At 42.0% G+C, this 21,057-nt stretch overlaps 1 protein-coding gene across 12 annotated transcripts; it reads left to right on the top strand.

Moving 5' to 3' along the window:
- Nucleotides 1-3,989: 3,989 nt before the first annotated feature.
- ARL14EPL (ARF like GTPase 14 effector protein like) lies at nt 3,990-20,072 on the top strand. 12 transcript variants are annotated; one of them, XM_083404425.1, is made up of 5 exons: nt 4,423-4,481; nt 8,914-9,034; nt 14,764-14,808; nt 16,913-17,055; nt 18,955-20,072. In XM_083404425.1, the coding sequence occupies exons 1-5, from the start codon at nt 4,438-4,440 to the stop codon at nt 19,160-19,162; spliced, it is 561 nt and encodes a 186-aa protein (XP_083260551.1). In that variant the 5' UTR covers nt 4,423-4,437; the 3' UTR covers nt 19,163-20,072. The 12 variants fall into 12 exon arrangements, with proteins under 12 accessions (XP_083260556.1, XP_083260551.1, XP_083260562.1 ...); XM_083404436.1 differs by lacking the exon at nt 4,423-4,481 and adding an exon at nt 4,531-4,706; XM_083404426.1 differs by lacking the exon at nt 4,423-4,481 and adding an exon at nt 5,437-5,836.
- Nucleotides 20,073-21,057: the final 985 nt, after the last annotated feature.

Here is a 21,057-nt window from a genome sequence, read left to right as displayed (position 1 = left end):
CTACACGGAATCTGGAAGTTCATGTCAAAGGCAACGCACGGTGCCAGAAGTGAAATACATGATTGTGTGATGGGACTGTAGAATAGCTGAGGGCTCTGCATCCTTTTCGCCACATGAGAAAAGATGGCCAGTGACTCTCCCTGGGCAGGAAGTGATTTCTGTTGTGAATTCAGCCTTGCCTGAAAAGCAAAGTCTTCCTGGCTTTAGTCCAGTCACAGGTAATTGGTTTGTTCAGTGCTCATTTTTAGGTGCTTGCTTGCTTATTTGGTACTCATTCTGACTTGTTTACTGGCACAGATTTTCATCTCTGACCTGTTCCTTGGTTCCATTTCCTACTTACTCCCAAACTCTGGCCTACACCTCTGTGACAATTTCTCCTTGGTCCCATAGATCTCATTCTCTGGCTCAGTTCCCGGCTCCTAACACAGTGCTCTAGAGCCCAACCCTGGAAGCCTATAACCACCAGCAACATATTCAAATTAAAGGCTTGTAGTGGAACCTGACCTAAAGCCAGTGTCACCAGCTTACTGACTGTGGCCTGTTGTTCTTTGTTGGGCTTGGCTGATCTTCCAGTCCCTGAAGAGCCCTGCTTTGGCCAGAGCTGTGTGATGTTGCACACACTGAATGCACAATTGATATGACTTCTGATAGTGTGAGTTGTAGGCTTGAGTCCTAACGGATGGAGAAGTCACATGAAGAGAATGGTCTGTTTTGTGTTTATGAGAGCTCTTAAATTTTGAACAGTTCCTAGCTGATTTAACTCTTTTAACAAATCAAACATTTGAAAACTACCATCCACACTTTTAAAATGTGCGCTTTCTTTTTGCCACACAGTATTTTTCTCATGCAGTCTACAGAATCACTGATTAAATCATGTCTCAGGTGCACTAACAATTTTAATTGGCAGAATCGGCGGCCCATTGTGTCCAATTACATTTGTGTATAGCAAACAAGCAGCATCGCTACCAAGAGACTATCTGTGGACCATTGTGTAATTCTACCATCATTTGAATTTCTGCTCTGTGCAACTCCAAATGGAATGCAGCGATAGGTTGCTTTTTGCAGTTTAATTATCAAATTAGGTAAGATATACACATATATATATATGCACATAAAAATGCTAACTTGGTAGAAAATAATCTACGTATGTATCTGTTTGCATAACATTCAAATTTCAGTTCTAGCTTGTGGGGTGGAATGATTCTTCATATTCTGCAGAAAAGAACAGGTGGGAACTTGTGGTTTTCTCTCCTAAATTCTGAGCTGGCAAAGCTTATGCTATTGACATGGCAGTTCAAGATAAAATGTACAGTAGTCCTTTGATATGGGATATACGCATTTTAACTTATTGAAAAAGTTTGATCTCTCTCTAATATGCCAAATGTGCCGGAAATCTGTGTCCACCTTTAAAAAATAATGACATGATTTTAGGTCAATGCAGCTAACTTCAGTAAATGATCAGTTACTGTCATTGCATTCATGACACTCAGAACATTTTCTGTGCATATTCACATTAAATGCTGCATTCTTCCCTCTCTGCTGCAAAAATAGAGAAAAGTTTTACATGGAAGAGTTAAATATAAAAAAACCATTTTCATTCTAGTACAAGTGCAGGTTTAATTTGTGGACTAATATGCTTCTTCCAAGTAACTAATTTGCTGTGAAATTTGTAAGAGGGAAAAACATTCACAGAGCATTGTTTCATCCTTCTATTGTCGAAAGGTTTGGAATAAGAAGCATTTCTGTTTCGCCCTGAATGATACGGTTTAGTTTTGAAGGCAGGAAAGCACATTATTAATGCAAGCTTCTGCACAATTCCTTTTAAACCAGCCCGGAATAAACTATCCAAATTTTTATATTTAATGGTTTATGAAAATAATATAATAAACTGAAATGGTGTCGGTCCAACTAACTTTTTCCAGATTAGCTTTTTTGTAAATGTGCATTTGGCAATGCGATATCATCTGGTAGCAGTTACCTCTGTGTGCAGTTGCTCTTTCCAAGAAAGGTTTTTGTATTACTGGCTCCTTCGCAGATTTAAATGCACAGCTGCAGGATCAGCGTAGCTTCCTCCTTCTTGTTTGTGGCTTGAGCAATTTTGTTTACAATAGGCTAAAGTATCTTCCTTCTTCTGCTCCAGTGTCCAATTTCCTGGAACTATCTTGCAGTCCTCTTCCTCATTTTGTACTACTAGGTCAGCAAAAATCTTCAGTGATTACACATATAGCTGCCTTTAAAGGTAAAGGCACCCCTGACCGTTAGGTCCAGTTGTGGATGACTCTGGGATTGCGTGGTCATCTCGCTCTATAGGCTGAGGGAGCTGGCATTTGTCCGCAGACAGATTCCGGGTTATGTGGCCAGCGTGACTAGGCCGCTTCTGGCGAACCAGAGCAGCGCATGGAAACGCCGTTTACCTTCCCGCCAGAGCGGTACCTATTTATCTACTTGCACTTTGACGTGCTTTCAAACTGCTAGGTTGGCAGGAGCTGGGACCGAGCAATGGGAGCTCACCCCGTCGCGGGGATTCGAACCACCGCCCTTCTGATCAGCAAGCCCTAGGCTCTGATTTAGACCACAGCACCACCCGCATCCCTTATAGCTGCCTTTAGATAATTTGACAGAAATACATCTTACCTTAATGAGGAAGTCCTGTGATTAAGTCACCTTGTGTGCCTGCAGAGTTCACTGTCTATGTAAACAAAAGAGCCCTGTTTTCCATCCTTATGGTTTCATCTGTACTTGGACCAGGTTGTCAAGGAGGGGGTCACCTTCCCAAGTCCTCCCTCCAAGCTTCCAATAACTCAAAGGTAGGGGATCGGGTTACAAGGCTTTACTGCAGTCTTCTCTGGCACCAGTTACAGACATCAAAAAGCAGTCTTATCTACAGCGTCTACTCTCCCCCCGCCCCCGCAGGTTGACTCCAAGATTTATAGGGCAGCCCCATCACCTGCTCCCACTTTGGGGACTAATTATTAACACCTGCCTGAGGGGCCGCACCCAGCGATACTTTACAGAATCACTCCCAGGTCCGGATTTAGGTTTGATGAGGCCCTAAGCTACTAACGGTAATGGGGCCCTTTATATGTCTAGCTGTCCTTTGTCAACAACAATTTGTCACTGTTTTTTGTGTTGAATATATGCTATATGGTAATTTATGGACCTGATGGGTATCTAAAGCCATTTGCACATAACAAAACATGTATTTTATCAGAGAAATTGTTGAACTGAAATACAATTAAGAAGTATATTAATAGTGACATTTTTGGGGGCCCCCAAGAGAGGGGCCCCTATAGCTTGTTTAGTTTATATGTAAATCCAGCACTGATCACTCCATGACACAGGTAGCTTTTCAGATAATGGACTCCTTTAAAGAGAGACATATATTCTACGAAGTTGGACATATGACTATCCAAGAGAAGCATTAAGACTATACTGAAATCCTCATAAGTTTGAACTGTTTATGCTTGATTACCCAAATGAGTAGTATCCTTTTTCTGTTAAAATATGTAAACTGTGTATAAGTCATAGCAGAGGATATGCTGGGTAGACTTTTGAGAAATAAGGAAAGCTGGCCCAGGGCATTTAATGCGAAAATGAAGATGTCATTTCTCCAACGACATTACATGTACAGAAGCTGACTGTTTAGTTGATTCTTATTTCAACACTGGCAATAGGACAGCACCCTCCATTTTACCTGAAGCTGTGTACGCCTTACAGCTAGGTCCATCCTTTTTCTCAATTTGGATTGAAGCTGGTTTGCAGGAAAATGCATCAAAACACAGTGCAGGCGACTCTCATATTATGTGGGGGTTAGGTGTGCAAAGCCACCATTGCGTATTGTAAAAAAACCATTGGGTCCAGTGGTGGGTGGGATTGCCGTAATCAATTTTCCTAGAAACCCACCCCCTTTGTATGTATTTTTATTTTTTTGCCAGGTGCGTAAAGCTGAATGTGTACAAGTTAAATGCACTTAAGTTGCAAATTACTTGTAATTCCTAAGGAACGACAAGATGGATACAGGATAGATAGGGATTGCTGCAAACATGAAGTGTCCACTGCCTCTCATACCAGCAGTTGGAAGGCATGGGATGGCTATGTTGTGGAGGCAAGACCTCCCTTGCTGCCTTTTTGTCACAATAAAAGACAACGGGCAGAAGGTCAAAAGAGCTTATTCAGTGCTGCAGCATAGAGGTGTGGCAGAATCTCTCCAAAAGACCAATCCCCGAATGCACAAAACCCAAAGCATTTATACTATCCTAGCAAGTGCATGCCCAATTTCTTCCTTTCTTGTGTTACTATTGACTAAGAACTTGAGTAGACAAAGCATGCTTAATTCAGGGATTCTTTCGATTGGCTACATGGCAGTTATTTCCTACCCCATCCTTATCTCGAGCTCAGGGGCAGACCAGGTGTGACCAGCCTTGCAGTTATCACTACATGATTATGCAGGCTCAGCAACCTGGCAGGCTGGGGACAGCTGGGTACGTGATGTGCTTGCTTCAGGGTTATGGGGCCCAGCTATCAGTTATGGAGCAAACGGGAGTGTGCAGGCTACTTTAGGGGATGTATGCCAGGTTTTGTGGCATACAGAGCTCTGGTCTTCCAAGAGAGAGCAATTGTCCAGGGGGCTCATGAGGAATGCCATAGGGGGCTGCTGCTGCTGCTGCACCCTCTGTGCCGCCTGAGGCAATTGCCTTGCCCCAATGGTAAGGCTGGCCCTGGAGGCAAGGGTTTGTGTGTTAAAGCGGGTATTTGGAATGAGAGAAATAGTGGCTGGTTCTGAAACTTGCATTGGGATTTATGCGTGTGTTATGTATCAAAATAATCATTGGCAGTAATTTTTATGCTAACGTAAAAGCTGTGTGAAAACCTTGCAAGGTATTTGATTTGTAAGTGGGATGGCAATTCAAACGAACGCTTCATAGTCTGTGTCAAAAAGAAACATATTTTTCATTCCTCGAGTGGCATGATACTGTCCTTGCGCCTTCATAGAACAATAGTGACACCTAATGGCATATTAGTTTAACTACATATTGCATGTTGCTGTACAGGTTTGTTGTTTGTTTGTTTTTAAGAAAAAAAAATCATTTTGTTTGTTTTTTTAAGTCCTGTTTCTTACTTCAAATTGACACAGGGCCTTTCGGCGTGACCAGTCAGACAGCCCCCAATTTCAGTTTTTTAAACTTTGTGAAATACATTGGTACCTTGGGTTAAGTACTTAATTCGTTCCGGAGGTCTGTACTTAACCTGAAACTGTTCTTAACACTTTAGCTAATGGGTCCTCCCGCTGCCGCCGCACTGCCGGAGAACGATTTCTGTTCTCAACCTGAAGCAAAGTTCTTCACCTGAAGCACTATTTCTGGGTTAGCAGAGTCTGTAACCTGAAGTGTATGTAACCTGAAGCATATGTAACCCGAGGTACCACTGTACTTTTCACTGACCACTGATGGAAATAACATTACAATGAAGGGAGATGGCACAGCAGGCCTGTGTTATATGTGTGGCCTACATAGCAGATGTAAAGACAGCAGAACCCATATTTAAGATAAAGAATAACACAGTGATGCCACTGCTTCTGGAATTGGCCCTACAGTGAGAAAGAGTGTTGTGGTCAACTTCAAATATCAGAATTTGGAGTACCATTTAAAAACAGCAAATTGTCAGTTACTTAGTTTTTTATATATATATTACCACAGTTGAGAGCACCATTTGGATTTTTTGTCTTCGGTGCCAGAGTTTTTGGCCTCATCACTGCAAATGGAGTTTGGTGTTTCCCTTTTGGGCATTATGCAACAGGGAAGCACATGAGTTTCAGATAAAAATAAAACATTTGCAGGTAAATGAAATGTGAGAGTTGGGTGTGTTGACTTTTTAAACTTCCAGCTTCCAAAAGCGAAGGGTGCTAAAAAGTTCTGACGCAACGTGGGAATTCAAAACATCTTTGGGTTAAATTAATATAATTTAATTTTGCTTGGTAAGTAAAATGTGTGAGAAATTGCATAGAAGTCTTTAAAAAGCATGGCCAAGTATTTGCAGTTATGTATTCTATATTACCTGACATTTTCAGAAGGTAAAATTAAAATTCTTTAGTTTTTAGGAGACTCTTAATCTCAGGGCTGTGGGTTCCAGCCCCATACTGATTCCTGCATTGTGGGGTTGGACTTCGTGGTCCTTTCCAATTCTGCAATTCTATGATTCTGTGGTAATCTTAGATTTACCAAGCTAAATGTTGTCCAGTCACAAAAATAATAGCAGGTTTAAATTCTTCAATCCAAAAACAATATTTTAAAGGCCGCTCACTGAAGATTTTTTTTGGGGGGGAAATAAGTTTCACCCCTTAAAATGACACGCCCTGCTCAGAGCCGGATTTAGGTCTGATGACGCCTTAAGCTACTGAAGGTAATGGGGCCCTTTATATGTCCAGCTGTCCTTTGTCAACAACAAATTGTCACTGTTTTTTGTGTTGAATATATGCTATATGGTAATTTATGGACGTAATAGGTATCTAAAGCCATTTGCACATAACAAAATATGCATTTTATCAAAGTAATTGATATAGAAATGAGCAAACCAGTGATATTTTAGGGAGCAGGCTAGCAGGCAGGGCCCATTACTTACACCATAGGAGCCCACACAACACAAAACACTGTTGCTGTATGTAGGTTTCATTTTATTTGTTTTTTATCTTATATTTTGGAAATATCGCCACCTTTAGGGAAAGCTGTCTAAAGCTGTTTCGTCATTAAAAAGTCCCTATAATTACCCCAAAATGCAAAACGAGCGAGGTCCCAACTAAAGAAGAATTGCAACAACTTTAGTTGACAGAACGCGCACAACTCGCAGACTTAACACACAGAAGGGAACAAGAAGAACATACATTTAAAGAAGATTGAAAAAGGTTTATTGAACATATGGAAATAATTGTGTACAGCTAAAAACGCTGGAAGCGTTAAGATAAATTCAACAGTGTAAACAGGTTTGGATGGATGCAATAATGGAATAGTTTTTTTGTAAAATATGCAGGGGTTTATGATATGAAAAAAGAGCCACGGAAAGAGAAGAAAGGAAGTAATGGTATCTTAAGGATGTAAAATGAGTATTTTAAATTGTAAAACAGAAAACTTAATAAAATTATATACAAAAAGAAATGAAAATATATAGTTAGAATGGATAGAAGTCCCTGTAATTAACTGAGCTTTCTAACTATAAAGAGGGAGAAGCCAGATACATTGTTCTCTGAAGTGGGATGGGATGAGAGGAGGAAGGGCTTATACAGTGGTGCCTCAGGTTAAGTACTTAATTCGTTCCGGAGGTCTGTACTTAACCTGAAACTGTTCTTAACCTGAAGCACCACTTTAGCTAATGGGGCCTCCTGCTGCCGCTGCGCAGCTGGAGCACGATTTCTGTTCTCATCCTGAAGCAAAGTTTTTAACCTGAAGCAATATTTCTGGGTTAGCGGAGTCTGTAACCTGAAGTGTATGTAACCTGAAGTGTATGTAACCCGAGGTACCACTGTACACACAAGGAGAAGCAGCCTGGAAGATTTCTGTTTTGGTGCAGAGGAATGGGGACAGGAAAGCACATTGGCCCAATTCCAGCTCCTGATTTATTCAGCTTATTTCCATGACCTCCATTCCTGATTGTTACAAAATTTGACCTGAAAGAAACCCTCTGTGTGTGTGTAATTTTATGTATTCTTAGCCAAATATATATTTTATTTTACTCTAAGCCAAATTAACTGCAGGCCTAATTTGGCTAAGAATAAAAGCAGCCGCTGTATCTCCTCATATTCTTTTTTTTATCTCAGATTTCTGGTGCAATTCAGGCCAGGCTCCGCCTCCTTCCTGAGTCCTCTATGTTGGGTGGGGCTGATGGGAGTTGTAGTCCAATATAGTTGGAGGGCTTCAGATTAGGGAAGACGGGCTCAGACTTACACATCAGGAGTAGAAACCGAAAGCTTATTCTTATTGCCGTACCCCAAAAACCTGGTGTCTTTCGGAAGTCGTCTTCTGCACGGGCCAGAGAGGTGGTGGGTGAGGTTGGATTTAGTACTGAGGATTGTTGGTGGCTTGGCTAGAAAGCCAAGAGAACATTTGTAGACCTTTATAGTATACAGTGGTGCCTTGGGTTACAGACACTTCAGGTTACAGACGCTTCAGGTTACAGACTCCGCTAACCCAGAAATATTACCTCGGGTTATGAACTTTGCTTCAGGATGAGAACAGAAATCACGCAGTAGCGGCGCGGCGGCAGCAGGAGGCCCCATTAGCCAAAGTGGTACTTCAGGTTAAGAACAGTTTCAGGTTAAGAACGGACCTCCTGAACGAATTAAGTTCTTAACCCGAGGTACCACTGTATTGCTTCAATACCTTTTAATATATCTCTAATGTGTACTTGTCACTGGCTTTCTGATAATTCTGTTAGTTTGTTTGCCCACAGCCAGCAGAGCTTTGTGACACGTTAAACACTTACAAATGTATTATTACGGCATACGCATCTGATGTAGTTTCCCGTCGTAACAAATTTGTTAGGTGTTTTTTTAATGTGCCACAAGGCTGTTTGGCATTCTTGCTGATAATGTTATTAGATTTAGCAGCCCTCAAATTGTCCTAATCTGCCGTTGTTGTTTTTTAGCATTTTCATTGTGCCTTCTGAAGCTTTAGAAGTACTCTTGCAGGAATTAACATGTGGAGATGAAGTATATCCATGGGATTTTTGGGGCGGCCAGGGGAGTAATATAAGAAAGAATGAATAGTAAAAAATCTGGGTTCAGTTACTATGGGAGAGAAAGGGTTCTGTATCTAGGTTAATGTGCCCTATAAAATGTCTCGTTGCTGCCATCTTTGAAAACCTTTAGCTGCCTAAAGTCTGGCACATGCTTCACCTGTATACATTGTACACCTGCCATTTTAGGTTTTGCGTACTTTTGACAATGGATGGTTCCTCAGAAGGAAATGGTCCAGCAGGAGAACAATCTGCAGCTGCGGGGCTGGTAGGAGCAATTAGCACTTTCACTAAAGAGCAAAAACAACAGGTAGGATATCTGAGTGCACACATATTATTTATTTCTATCTTTCAAAAGGTGTCTTCTAAATTACACTATAGAAAATGAAATTTTAAGTTGATCCACACTGTGGTTTTTATATTGTATTTTGTGTGTGTGTGTGTGTGTGTGTGTGTGTGTGTACTGCCCTGAGGATGAATGGTGGTATACAAATTTAGTAAATAACAATAAAATAAAAGTTTACATTTTCCAACCAGGGGGTTCCTCCCGTTAGAAATCTGTCTGGAACCTTAGTATTGATACAAATGTATAACATGCCTAGATCTCTCTTGGGTTTGGACCCCCCAACCTAACTATTTAGCAGCTCCAATATTCCTAAGTGCTGCAAGATGCCCATATTTTCAACCATCTTTCTACTGACAAGGGTCCTTATGGGACAAAGGAAATGGAGGATAGACTATGCTGTCAATAAAGTGATGTGTACTTTTCTTCATCATCTTAATGGGAGGGGGGATATATAGCTCAGAGACAATGTGTCACAGGTTCAGACAGTAAGTACGTGATTATTTATTAAGAAAGTGATTATTTATTGCATTTATTTGAGTTGCATTTTGTAAAAGGGGCAACTAATAAGTTTGATTAATATGAATAATTAATAATAATAATAATGTTTTCCCATAGCAGGAATTCTCTGGATGGCTCACAAAGCAAAAACAATATTTAAAAACAGTATAAACACAAAAAAACTATAACAAATTAATTTTAAAAAACCCCTAAAGCACAATTCAAAACTCAGCTTAAGACTCAGAGATTGAGACTATAAAGCGTTAATTAAAGAACAGATAACTCTTCACCTGGTGCTGGAAATTTCATAAAGATGGTGCCAAGTAGTCCTTTTTTTCTAAAAAAATGTTTAGGGGTATTCTCATTTTGACTCAAGAAAATGACCATTTTATTGTTCAAATCGGGAAAAATAAATACAGTAAATGGACAAAAGAACAAAGATTCACAAAATGTTTAGGGGTATGTGTACCCCTGTGTACCCCCAGAAAAAAGCACTGGTGCCAGTTGAACCTCTCTGACAAGGCTGCTTTGAAATTGGGATACCACCAATATCTTCTCCTGTTTCCAGTAGAATTTGGCATGGTGTTGGAGCCAATGCAGCTTGCCTGCCAGTACATCCTTGTTGCTACAATGACCAGGTTCACATGTTTTGGCAGCCTTGCTGCTGCCTCACCCCTCCCAGAAAACCACAGCCATACGGGTGTCAGGTTAGGTAAGCAGTACTCCACTGACCACTATTGACCACCCCTCTTCCTGTCAGGAGCTCAGCCTACACTCGAGTAGGACCCTGGCAGAGACACATGCCTGACTGGCATGTTCCCTCGCTCCTGGTCGATCGTTCGGAAGCTTCAAAAGCTTTCTTCTGCCCGAACATCACAGCGACCAATGTCAACCAACACCGGCACACTTAGGGATCCGCAGAGTTTGCGCATTTCGTGTGACAGACCTCAGCAACTCAGCATTTTGGCTAATCTACTTTATTTACATATCAACACACATGGAGCACTGCAACATGGCTCCCTCTCTCTCTAACCTCAGACAGCAAAGAGGGGAAAAACAAAGGACAATAGTCCCACTTCACGGAACACAAACATCCTGTCTCTGTCACTTCCCACTCTGTGGAGTCAAAGCATATACCGTCCTGTGAAAGACAGAAATCCCATGACTGCAATCATGGAGCAGGAATTCTAACACTTCCTTCCACATGGGACAGGTTCACAGTTTTAGTGTTATGTACATGAGCTGGAAGAACTCCAAGCAAAGCTTTGGGTTCATGCCTCTCCCCCTCCTCCTCTTCCTGTGCTACCAGAAGGACTTTGCCAGAATGTTTAAGATTCACTTCCCCCTAATTTTGGCTTGCTGTTGTGTATGAACCAGAAGTTGAACTATTGTAGCTGTCACAAAGAGTTGGGGTCAAATGATAGAAAACTGAAATGCTTGTTTGACCTTTTGCTACACCCCAAGGCCCCAGTGTTCCTTCCTGCCTCCTTTCCTGAATGGACCATCAGAGATGACCTTCGTTTCATCCCAGCCAACGTCCGGATACAGTTTAGGCCTCAGTTCATTTTACAGGCAAATATTTATAAATGCTCGGGGCCTTCAGTTGGAGTTACCTGGTGAGGCGCAATGCTATTCATCTGCCATGAGAGCAGCACAAAAGACTGGTAATTTTAGACTCCACTATTTCTGAAGCACATAAGAAACATTCACTGCCTATGTCAGTAGTTAGAAGCAAGTTCAGAACTCAGAACAAACTTTTCTTTTTTTGTAAGTTGGCTTCAATACCATGTTGTGTATAATTGGTTTATAAATCAAATTCGGAGATTTAAGCGTAGCTGGTGTGGTTTGATACAGTGGGATTCCAGTATTTCACCCCCTGTCCTGATCTTCAGCCTTTTAACCAAACTATGGTAAAATTCTATGGCTCTATATGGTAGCAGTTAATAATCCATTTGGCTAATCTATTGTAGACTTAATTCTGTTTACTAAGGTGGGGCCTTTAGGTACACAGTTAAGTTTGTCTTGTGACCCCCCAGGATGTGGCAGGATACAGGGAAGGGTAAGAACTCTGTAAATGACCTCGGAGTATGTCACAACCACAAGATCATCAGTTTCAAAACAATATACTTCACACCATGAGTTTATTTGCCTATTACATTTATATACCACCTCCATTCCAAGCTAATCAAGATGGCATGTGTAGTTCTCCCAGTCCCCACATTATCTTCCCAACAGCCCTGTGAGGTAGCTTAGGCTGAGATACTGCCACTGACCCAAGGTCATACAGTGAACTTCACTGCTTTCCACGCCCTAGTCCACAACTCTAACCACTCTGCCACAGTGTTGTTTTAACTGGGTCACTTTGTAGTTCCACAAGTACCCAAACCAAGAAATTTATGGAGGGACTGATTCAGCAACTAAAACATTCTCTGTCTTAGGGTGAAAATATATAGCCGCTCTGGGGTGGGCTAGCGTCATCATGTGTTTATGTTGACATGTGCATAGAATCCAGTTTTACATATGCTGTTGCTTAGACAAAAAGTGGATTAGTCAGGGATGTGTGATGCAGCAAATGGTTTTGTTGGGGTCATATAATAGGTTGTATTGTGCATAGGTACCGTAACTGTGCAGACTGCTATCCTTTGCACACAACACACATAGAGTTATAGCTAGTTTATTCTTCTCTGAATTGGTGTATTAGCTGCTTTTACTTTATCTGCTTTCTTATATATTGTAGCAGTTTTCTACCAGTGGTTGTTTTCCATTCTGCTTCCCTGAGAAGCAGAAATAAATACTCAGCTACATGGTGCAATGGCCCATCTGACTTTTTTTTTTTTTTTTGGCAACAAAGGGAATGCTTGTCAAAAGAACCTATCCATATGTGTGTATCAATGTTGTCAGCGATGAGGGTGGGGCAATGCAAACCACATGGACAGCAGTAGCACTCTAAAACAGCAGTGGGGAACCTCCAGCTGTGAGGCATCCCAGTTTGACCTACAAGTGTGTTTTGCCACACTCACCTGCCCTACTCATGAAGTTATATGTGGTTGCCTAAAAAAACTATCCTTTGTGGGATGTAATCCATTGGAGCATTCCTTGTTTCCCTAGAGTGGATACAGGCAGGGAGGTGTTACTCCAGCCAGTATAACTTCCTGTTCCCCTAGTCTGTAGCGTCCTTCCCCTGCATGTGACCAAAAAGATGGGCTGGAGAAGAGGAGGTTAAGGGGTGATATGATAGCCATGTTCAAATATATGAAGGGATGTCACATGGAGGAGGGAGAAAGGTTGTTTTCTGCTGCTCCAGAGAAGCGGACACGGAGCAATGGATCCAAACTACAAGAAAGAAGATTCCACCTAAACATTAGGAAGAACTTCCTGACAGTAAGAGCTCTTCGACAGTGGAATTTGCTGCCAAGGAGTGTGGTGGAGTCTCCTTCTTTGGAGGTCTTTAAGCAGAGGCTTGACAACCATATGTCAGGAGTGCTCTGATGGTGTTTCCTGCTTGGCAGGGGGTTGGACTCGATGGCCCTTGTGGTCTCTTCCAACTCTATGATTCTATGACCCTGGCTGACTCCACAAAAGAGCCAAGTCACGCAGCCATCTTTCCCTTGATGCCATGCTGCTCTCTATTTTGTTCTCCTGATGCTGTTCTCTTACTGTATTTTGCTGTCTGCTGGCTCTCAGCCAGCAGCACATGGGCTCTATCCCCATGTGGGATTAACTTACAATTTGCTATGTAATTATAAGCTAAAGCCTGCCTTCAGGGATCATACTGTGAGCTGAATGTGAGTAAACTTATTGCTACTTTTAAGGAAAGGCTCTTGTGTCTTTATTTTTTTAAGAGGGGGAAAAAGGGGACACCAGGAATAATGCATCTGGGCAAGCCAGATTGGATTGCTTAACTAAAGAGATTCAAATGAATCTGCAAACTAGCTTCCTGCTGTATTGCGGGGAATCTGCTCTGCTACATGACTCACTGGCGTGAGTGAAGGAAGGATAACGTTTAATCAATATATCCTCTCCCACTATCCTTAACATTTCCACATCCTTGTACCTGTATCAAAACTTCATGCATCAGTGATATCATCTGGTGACCACCTACACAGGTGCCTGATGGCATTGTGATGTCACGTGACAGACAGGTGAGGGGTCCCACCCACCTATCAAATGCACTTGTGCATGATGGGGGAGATAAGGATCTGGCCCAGATCCTGACATAAAGTTCCAGACACAAAGAAAACAGTCACACATTACAAATATACAACATGGGTTAACGCTTTAGCATCTGCATCCTCAATCAGCTTTTGCATCCTCAATCAGCTCTGAAAAGTTTGTGTGTGATAGAGAGGGGAGGGATGTATCCAGTACAGCTTAGCATGTGAAGGCTGCTTTAAATCCTTCCATGTGTCAGCTGTTGTTACATGGAGAGCTGCTTGCCCATGGAGATTCATCTCAGAGATTAGGCAGGTTTGGCCATGTAACCACAGATGTTGGAAAAGGGAGGTTAGCAGTTCCCTGGTGGAACTTGCTGGGACTTTATGGTGAGCCACGACGAACAACTCGTCATGTCACAACAGTTTCCACATGGAAGGATTTAAGGCGTTCAGCCCTAAGCTGATATTAGGAAAAGGTAACAGCCCGAGAGCTATTTAGTCAAACACAGGCAGGTGATATATTTTTAGCCACATAGGCACATCATTGCACAGTTGATCAAGCATAAGTCTATCTAATTCAGCAGACTGCATGTGTTTGGCATTTTCTCCTTCAATGTTGCTCCTTATCATTTCGCTTTCATTGTGCAAGCCTTTTATTAGAACAGATGCTTGGTTTTTTTCTGCAATTCAATCATTTGACTTGTCCCTCCTTCCCCCTCACCTTTTCAAACAACTAAATTAATACAGTAGTCAACTACTGACTTAGATATTTAAAAATAAATAAATAAAAGCATGACCTCATTCTTAGCTCCCGTTTGAATTTGTGCACAAATTTACTAGCTTACTTGTATTTTATTATGTATCAAAATTCAACCCTTTCTTGCTTCTGAAAATAAAACGGCCACCCTGAAATACTTTCCCTAGCTATTAATGTGTTGGCTTTTGGTTTATTCATTTTTTTCAGTACTTTGCTGTAGCACCTCTGCCTATTTTATTGTTTTTGCATCAGTGATTCTTTCCGTGCCTTTTCCTTGCCTTCAGATTCTTGAGTTGCCAGGCGAAGGGGATCAGTGGAAAAAGAAGACGGTAAGAGTTTGGAGGGAGGCAACTACCTAGCAGAGAGTAGCAGAGTTCAAGCATTTCCGGGGGGTGGGTATAAATAATATATTATTATTATTACTGTAGCTTCTGAGCTGAAGCCCTTGGTGTTTGAAGAAAGTAATATGACCTTTTCAGGCTGAAGATGCATGTCACAAGTGGGTTCAGAGGATGCATTTCCCTCCCAGTCAGAGATATCCTCTGAATCCATGGCCTTTCCCCCTGTAGATAAAGTGTCAGGGCCCTTGGTCATGACACCAGTACATTTTGAGTGGTTGTCTTGGCACCTAGGCAAACTGAGGGTCTCTTAGACATCACAAAATTAGCCTAAGTGAGCAACTCAACTATCATGCCTGCCTAGCAGCCTCCTTACTAGTGCTAATAAAGGTAAAGGACCCCTGACAGTTAAGTCCAGCTGCATACGACTCTGGGGTTGCGGCGCTCATCTTGCTTTACAGGCCAAGGGAGCCGGTGTTTGTCCGCAGACAGCTTCCGGGTCATGTGGCCAGCATGACTAAGCTGCTTCTGGTGCAACAGAACACCAAAACCAGAGCAGTGCACCGAAACACTGTTCACCTTCCCACTGGAGTGGTACCTATTTATCTACTTGCACCTTTTGGCGTGCTTTCAAACTGCTAGGTTGTCAGGAGCTGGGACTGAGCAACGGAAGCTCACCCCATTGCGGGTATTTGAACCACCGACCTTCTGTTTGGCAAGCCCAAGAGGCTCAGTGGTGCTGCCCTGTGTTTTCTTTGTTGTCATTTAACCTTGATCTGGTTCACAAGTAATGGTGAGCTATAATCAGGGGAAAAAAACCTATGAGGAGTGTGCTGGTGTGTTCTACTCAATTAGCATCTCTGGGACAAACAAACCACAAGGCTTGCCTTAGTGTTATATGTGAAGAGCATTTGAGGTTTGTTTCTCTCTCAGTAAACCACAAATGGATTCAAAGGTTTGTTCTTGGCTTACCAGTTAGTGGTTTGCACGTAATGTTTGTTTCTCCTATGGGTAGGTAAGGCAGAGTGGTTACAAGTGCTTCTGCACATTGCTTGTTCATTCACTGTAAACCGTGATTTGTTTCTGATGATGACTTACTGTTGACACCCATAAGTGTTGGTTTATCATGATTTTGTTCACCATTTCCAGTAGCAGTTAGTGCAGCTGCCTGTCTGGCCAGGACAGGTTGGCTGGCATTGCACCTAGTTTCTCCTTTGTGCATTGGCTATCTCCCCACCCCTGTGTTTGCCATCTGCTCTCTCTGCTAAATTATGACAAGATGAGGGGAATTTATAATTCATAATTTATAAAATTGCATGTGCCCTACAGCTGATGCCATCATGGTAAAAATAATCCTCCCCCTTGAGCATGCAGAAATGGTGAGCAAGAGAGGAAAAGAGAGCGATGGATGATTGAACCAATCCTTTCTCCTGCATTGCAACAGAAATCAGTTGGCTGCCTTTTGCCCTCCTGATCTCGTCTGTATTGTGATGGTCGACCATCCTTCCCTCCCTTCCTTCATGCACCCAGCAATCCACCACTGCGATTCATGAAGCAATAAAGTGGGTACAGCACAGCAGACAGGTTGTGGGAATGGCTGGAGCATCTCTTCTGTTGTCCCCTCATCCTGAAGTGCAGGCACTGGCTACAAGGGAGAGAGAGGGCCTTTTTGGGGGTGGCTCCTCTGTTGTGGCTTTCCTGATGTGCACAATGAGTTTTTGGGATAGGCATTGCTTTATGGCTTTGTGTTGGTCTGGCATTTAGTGTGAGCTTCTATCATCATTGTTACATTTCAAATGTGGTTTTATTTAACTTATTGTGCATCATCTGGAGGATCTGTATTCTGAGACAACTAAGAATATAGATAATAAATAAATAAGCGTAAGTGATAATGAAGTGGCCAGGTATATGTAGGTGTGGGTGTCAAACTTCAAATGGGGAAGGTAAGAATGTGAATGCCTTCCCTGTTCAAAATCATGTAACAACCCCCAGAATGCTTTAAGTTTGGGTCTGGCTTGAAATGGGTCCACCCTGTGCTACTGCCTGATTTAGAGTATTTTATCACTGTAACTCAGAACCGCTCGTTTTCTCTTAGCAACAAATAGAGCGTCAGCTGAAATGCCTGGCATTTCAAAATCCGGGACCGCTTCTAGCAGACTTCAACCCTGAAACCCGAGAGCAGCAGAAGAAAGCCTGCCTGTCAATGATAAACCAGGATTGTTTTAACAATACAAAGAAGTAAGTAACATGCGGCATCTTATTCTATATTTTAAATTGGGAGTAATTACAGACCATCATAATAATTACCATAAGATCATAAGGCTGGGTCCTGATGTTCATAATTTAAGACAGCAGTACGATGCAAACTGTCTTTTAAGCCCCACCGGTTTCTCTGGAATTTGCTTTCTGAGTAAAAAGGCACAGAATTGGTAATTGATTAAGATTCATTAGGCAGACAAGGGAAAAATCAGAAGTGGGGCCGAATGGTAACATCCATCTTCTCTGGTTCTCCATGCTCCAACATAGACTGTATCCTTTTTGGTAGCCCCAGTAGGCAGGTGTTCATCTGGAGTAGAACCACAGTTGATCATAAATATTACCTGCTCATCTGAGGGCAGAGCTGATTTTTCTATCTGCCGAGGCTGCATTCTCTTTAAAAAACAAGAGAAAAGCGCACAAAAGAAACTGCCATAAGTTATCATGCCATCCTTAGGGTCACTGCACTCAACTGGTTTAGAATTTTTCCAGTTATAATGGTAAAATAGTAACGGACAGCTTACATCTTTATGGAGACTACAGTGGTACCTTGGTTCTCGAATTTAATTTATTCCAGGAGTCGGTTCTACTCCCGAAATGGTTTGAAAACCAAGGTGCAGCTTCTGATTGTGCTGCAGGAGCCTCACTCAGTTGGAAGCTGTGGAAGCCATGTTGGACATTCGGCTTCTGAAAAACGTTCGCAAACAGAAACTCTGACTTCCGGGTTTGTAGCATCTGGGAGCCAATTTATTCGGGAACCAAGCCATTCGACTACCAAGGTACCACTGTACTTGAGTGCAGCAAAACTTTCTCATTCCCCTTCTTCACATGATATATTTAGTACAGTATAACAAACTCCATGGAAAATGTCCAGGATTTGGAGAAATGGGCCATCAATATGCTGATGGTACCCTTCTCTATTTTGTTTTTGCATCTGTATCGGAAGCAAATAGCGGCTTTGAACTGACTCTTAGAGACACTAATAAATTGCATGAGGAGGACAAAAAATAGTCTGAATCCCAAGAAAACTAGAATTGATGGTGGTTGTGAATTCTGCTGATAAGAAAGCAGGATAGGCTTATTGATAGTGCTCATCAAGAGCAGAAACCAGGACACCTCTAATTTATTTTAAATATGCTGTTTGCAAGACAGTACAGGAATGCAATTCCCTATCTCTAGTTAGTTTGGATTGTAATTAATCATGCTGGCCAGTCTTTGTGGCTAATGTTCCTGGCTGTCCCCTGCAGAATACTCCACTGAACCCTAGTTTGTTGATATGTGTGCCCATTTGTTAGGTAAGTTGTGCAACTGATCAGATTTCTGATATTTAGGGTCCTTTGTTAACTGCACAAATGACAGCTGTTCCTATATGGCTACAGTGCTTAAGCATAACTTAGCATGAACATCTAGGTTACCTGTGGAAAATCTTCCAGGGCACAGCAGTCCTTAGCAAACATCTTCCCCAAACAACCCCCAACTCATCCTTCCAAGTTGGACTTAGGTAATATGGCCTCAAGTTAAGGTCTGAGAATCAAAACTGTTTTTTCAGTACAGCAGTACCTTGGTTTTCGAGCATCTCGGAAGCCGAATGTTTTGGTTTTCGAACACCAAAAACCAGGAAGTAATTGCTTCTGTTTTCAAACTTTTCTCCATTTTCTCCATTGACTTTGGTGGACTTTGGACACTGCTCATTGTGCCTCGGTTGTTGAACGTTTGGGAAGTCGAATGGTCTTCCGGAACGGATTACTTTCGACAACTGAGCTACACTGTATATTGCAGGAGTATCAGGAGAAAGTATGGAGGCGCCCCCGCCGGCTTTCCCACTTTTATTTGCTTCGTACTCTGAAAACCAATGGCGATTCCATGTTTTCTCTTTTACAGACCCGTAAAGAAATATGACAAACACGGCCGGCTGCTTTCCAGTAAAGCGGATTTGTGTGACTGCCTGGAGAAGAACTGCTTGGGCTGCTTCTACCCTTGCCCTAAATGCAACTCCACCAAGTGTGGGGCAGAGTGTCGCTGCAACCGGAAGTGGGTTTACGATCAGATTCAAATAGAGGCCGGACCGGTTATCAGATTTCCGTTTTGAGCTGCTATTTACCTGACAACTGTTGTTGTGAAACAGAGGCTGGACTTATTTATTTATTTAAGAAGAAAGAGGGGCGTTATTCCTCCCGTTAGTTAGAGGAACAAAATGCCTGACGTGCAAAGACGGGTAGCAGAGATGTCAGGGTGTGACACGCAGACCATAATATTGAGTGTGGAAGAGAGCGGCGCTTAACACTTTCACCACTCACCACTTATCTGCTCCAAATCACTCCCCAAGCAGTCTTTTCTGCCTGTGGGGGCCAAAATACACGCACAGCCACATTTTGAACACTAGGTGTGTGGAGTTGGAAAAGGGCAGATGAAAAAGTTCAATCACTTTCTCATATCTTTTTGTTTGCTCTGAGCCAGGCGTTGGTCATAATATGTTGCCTGGCCTCTGAGTTTCTTCAATTTAAACAAGTTGGGAGTTGGAATTGGCTACTAGGAAGTTTATTTAATCTTTCTCATCTGTTAAGGCTTTAGAGAAGGAGGGGGGGGAGAGAGTTGAACATTTTCGTTGCACAGATCTAGCTGCCTTGGGAATAAACCAATTCAAAGCCAGCAGAAGCAAATTAAAGAAAAAGCAGGCCTCCCCTCTTTAAAAGCTCATTATTTCTTGACTGCATCTATACATGCCTCATATAGATTATTGTACCCTGTTATTGCTCAGGTGAAAAGACTGTGCCCTCCTGAAAATCGCACTGCAAAGTGACTCTTGCAAATAGAAGGAAGAAAGGGGGAACCAAGGAATTCAAGATTAATGAAAGCCTCTTCTTGTTCCCCAACGGGCTGCTGCACAACTCGAAAATTGATTCCTTCTGTGTTTATCATCTGTGCAGAACGAGGGGCTATCAAAGCAAATGTTTAAGTCCTTGAGCAAAGTTGCAGAAAATAAAGTTCGATATAAATAATGCCAAGCATACAGTTTTTATTGGTACGAAGACCTGGGTTCTAAATGTATTTAAGGAATTCATAGTTTAAAAGTTACGTTCTCAACCATTTTACACTAGTCTGCCTGTAGTGTACATAAAAAATGGAGATTTGTATTCATAAAAGGAAGCATGCAGGTGATTTTTGTTACAAGTGTCATTTCCAACTTTGAGTCCGTCCCCCCCCCCCCCAAATGAGTTGCTTACTCTTAAGATACTGTGGTCATAACAAACTGAAATGGCTAACAAGTCAAGGCTCCTTGACTGGGGAAAAAAATCAGCGACATAGAGGTTAGTGGAAAGGAAATGAGCATGTATGCTGGTAATATAGTGGTGTATATGAAGAGGTTATCAAATGATATAGTGTCTAAAATCACAATGAAAACAATTAGAATTTTGAGGGAGCCCCACCTTTCGCAGCGAAGAGAAACGCTGACATGTTTAATTGTTATTGTGTTTAACCAAGGTTTCTGCAGTGGTTGCTTCTCTTTGCAGTTTACTAATGCAGTTATGCAATAGCTGCACACTTAAATTGTTAATGTAAATTAAAACTTTAAAGAACTTTGGGCTAAATCCCATGTGAAATCCTGTGAGAGTTGATTGGTTCAGCCCTCCCCGCAATGCCTCTTTGCTAGGTTGTAGTTTTCTTTTGACTCCAATTGACCTCCACAAAATTGGCTAGGTGGCCTTGACCCCTTTTTCTTATTTCAGAGAAAAATAGAGCCATTACACTTCCTATTGGGAGGCTTGGTTGTTCACTTTCATTTTTCCCTCATCGGCTTTTAATGTGAGACAGGCAGCCACGGAAAATCACTTCTGATATGCCAACTTGGCCAGGTTTTCAGGTGGTGCTGTTTGGTATAGCTCCAACACAAGTCAATGTTTTGCTTAAAAGTGTGTCTAAAATTGAATTTTTAAAAATAGTCAAAGAAACCTAGTTTCAATAAATGAAGGCTTGCAAAACTCC

Source organism: Podarcis tiliguerta (assembly GCF_965153285.1).
Source record: "Podarcis tiliguerta genome assembly, chromosome: 11".
NCBI classification, from domain to species: domain Eukaryota; kingdom Metazoa; phylum Chordata; class Lepidosauria; order Squamata; family Lacertidae; genus Podarcis; species Podarcis tiliguerta.
Note: the sequence above shows the minus strand (reverse complement) of the source record. Positions and strands in the feature narration are given on the sequence as shown.

Bases quoted from the DNA above. Each gene is read 5' to 3' on its own strand.
- ARL14EPL (XM_083404425.1), top strand. From the start codon at position 4,438: ATGATTATGCAGGCTCAGCAACCTGGCAGGCTGGGGACAGCTGG. The intron at 4,482-8,913 runs GTACGTGATGTG...CTGCCATTTTAG, and splicing joins GGCAGGCTGGGGACAGCTGG to GTTTTGCGTACTTTTGACAA. The intron at 9,035-14,763 runs GTAGGATATCTG...CCTTGCCTTCAG, and splicing joins CTAAAGAGCAAAAACAACAG to ATTCTTGAGTTGCCAGGCGA.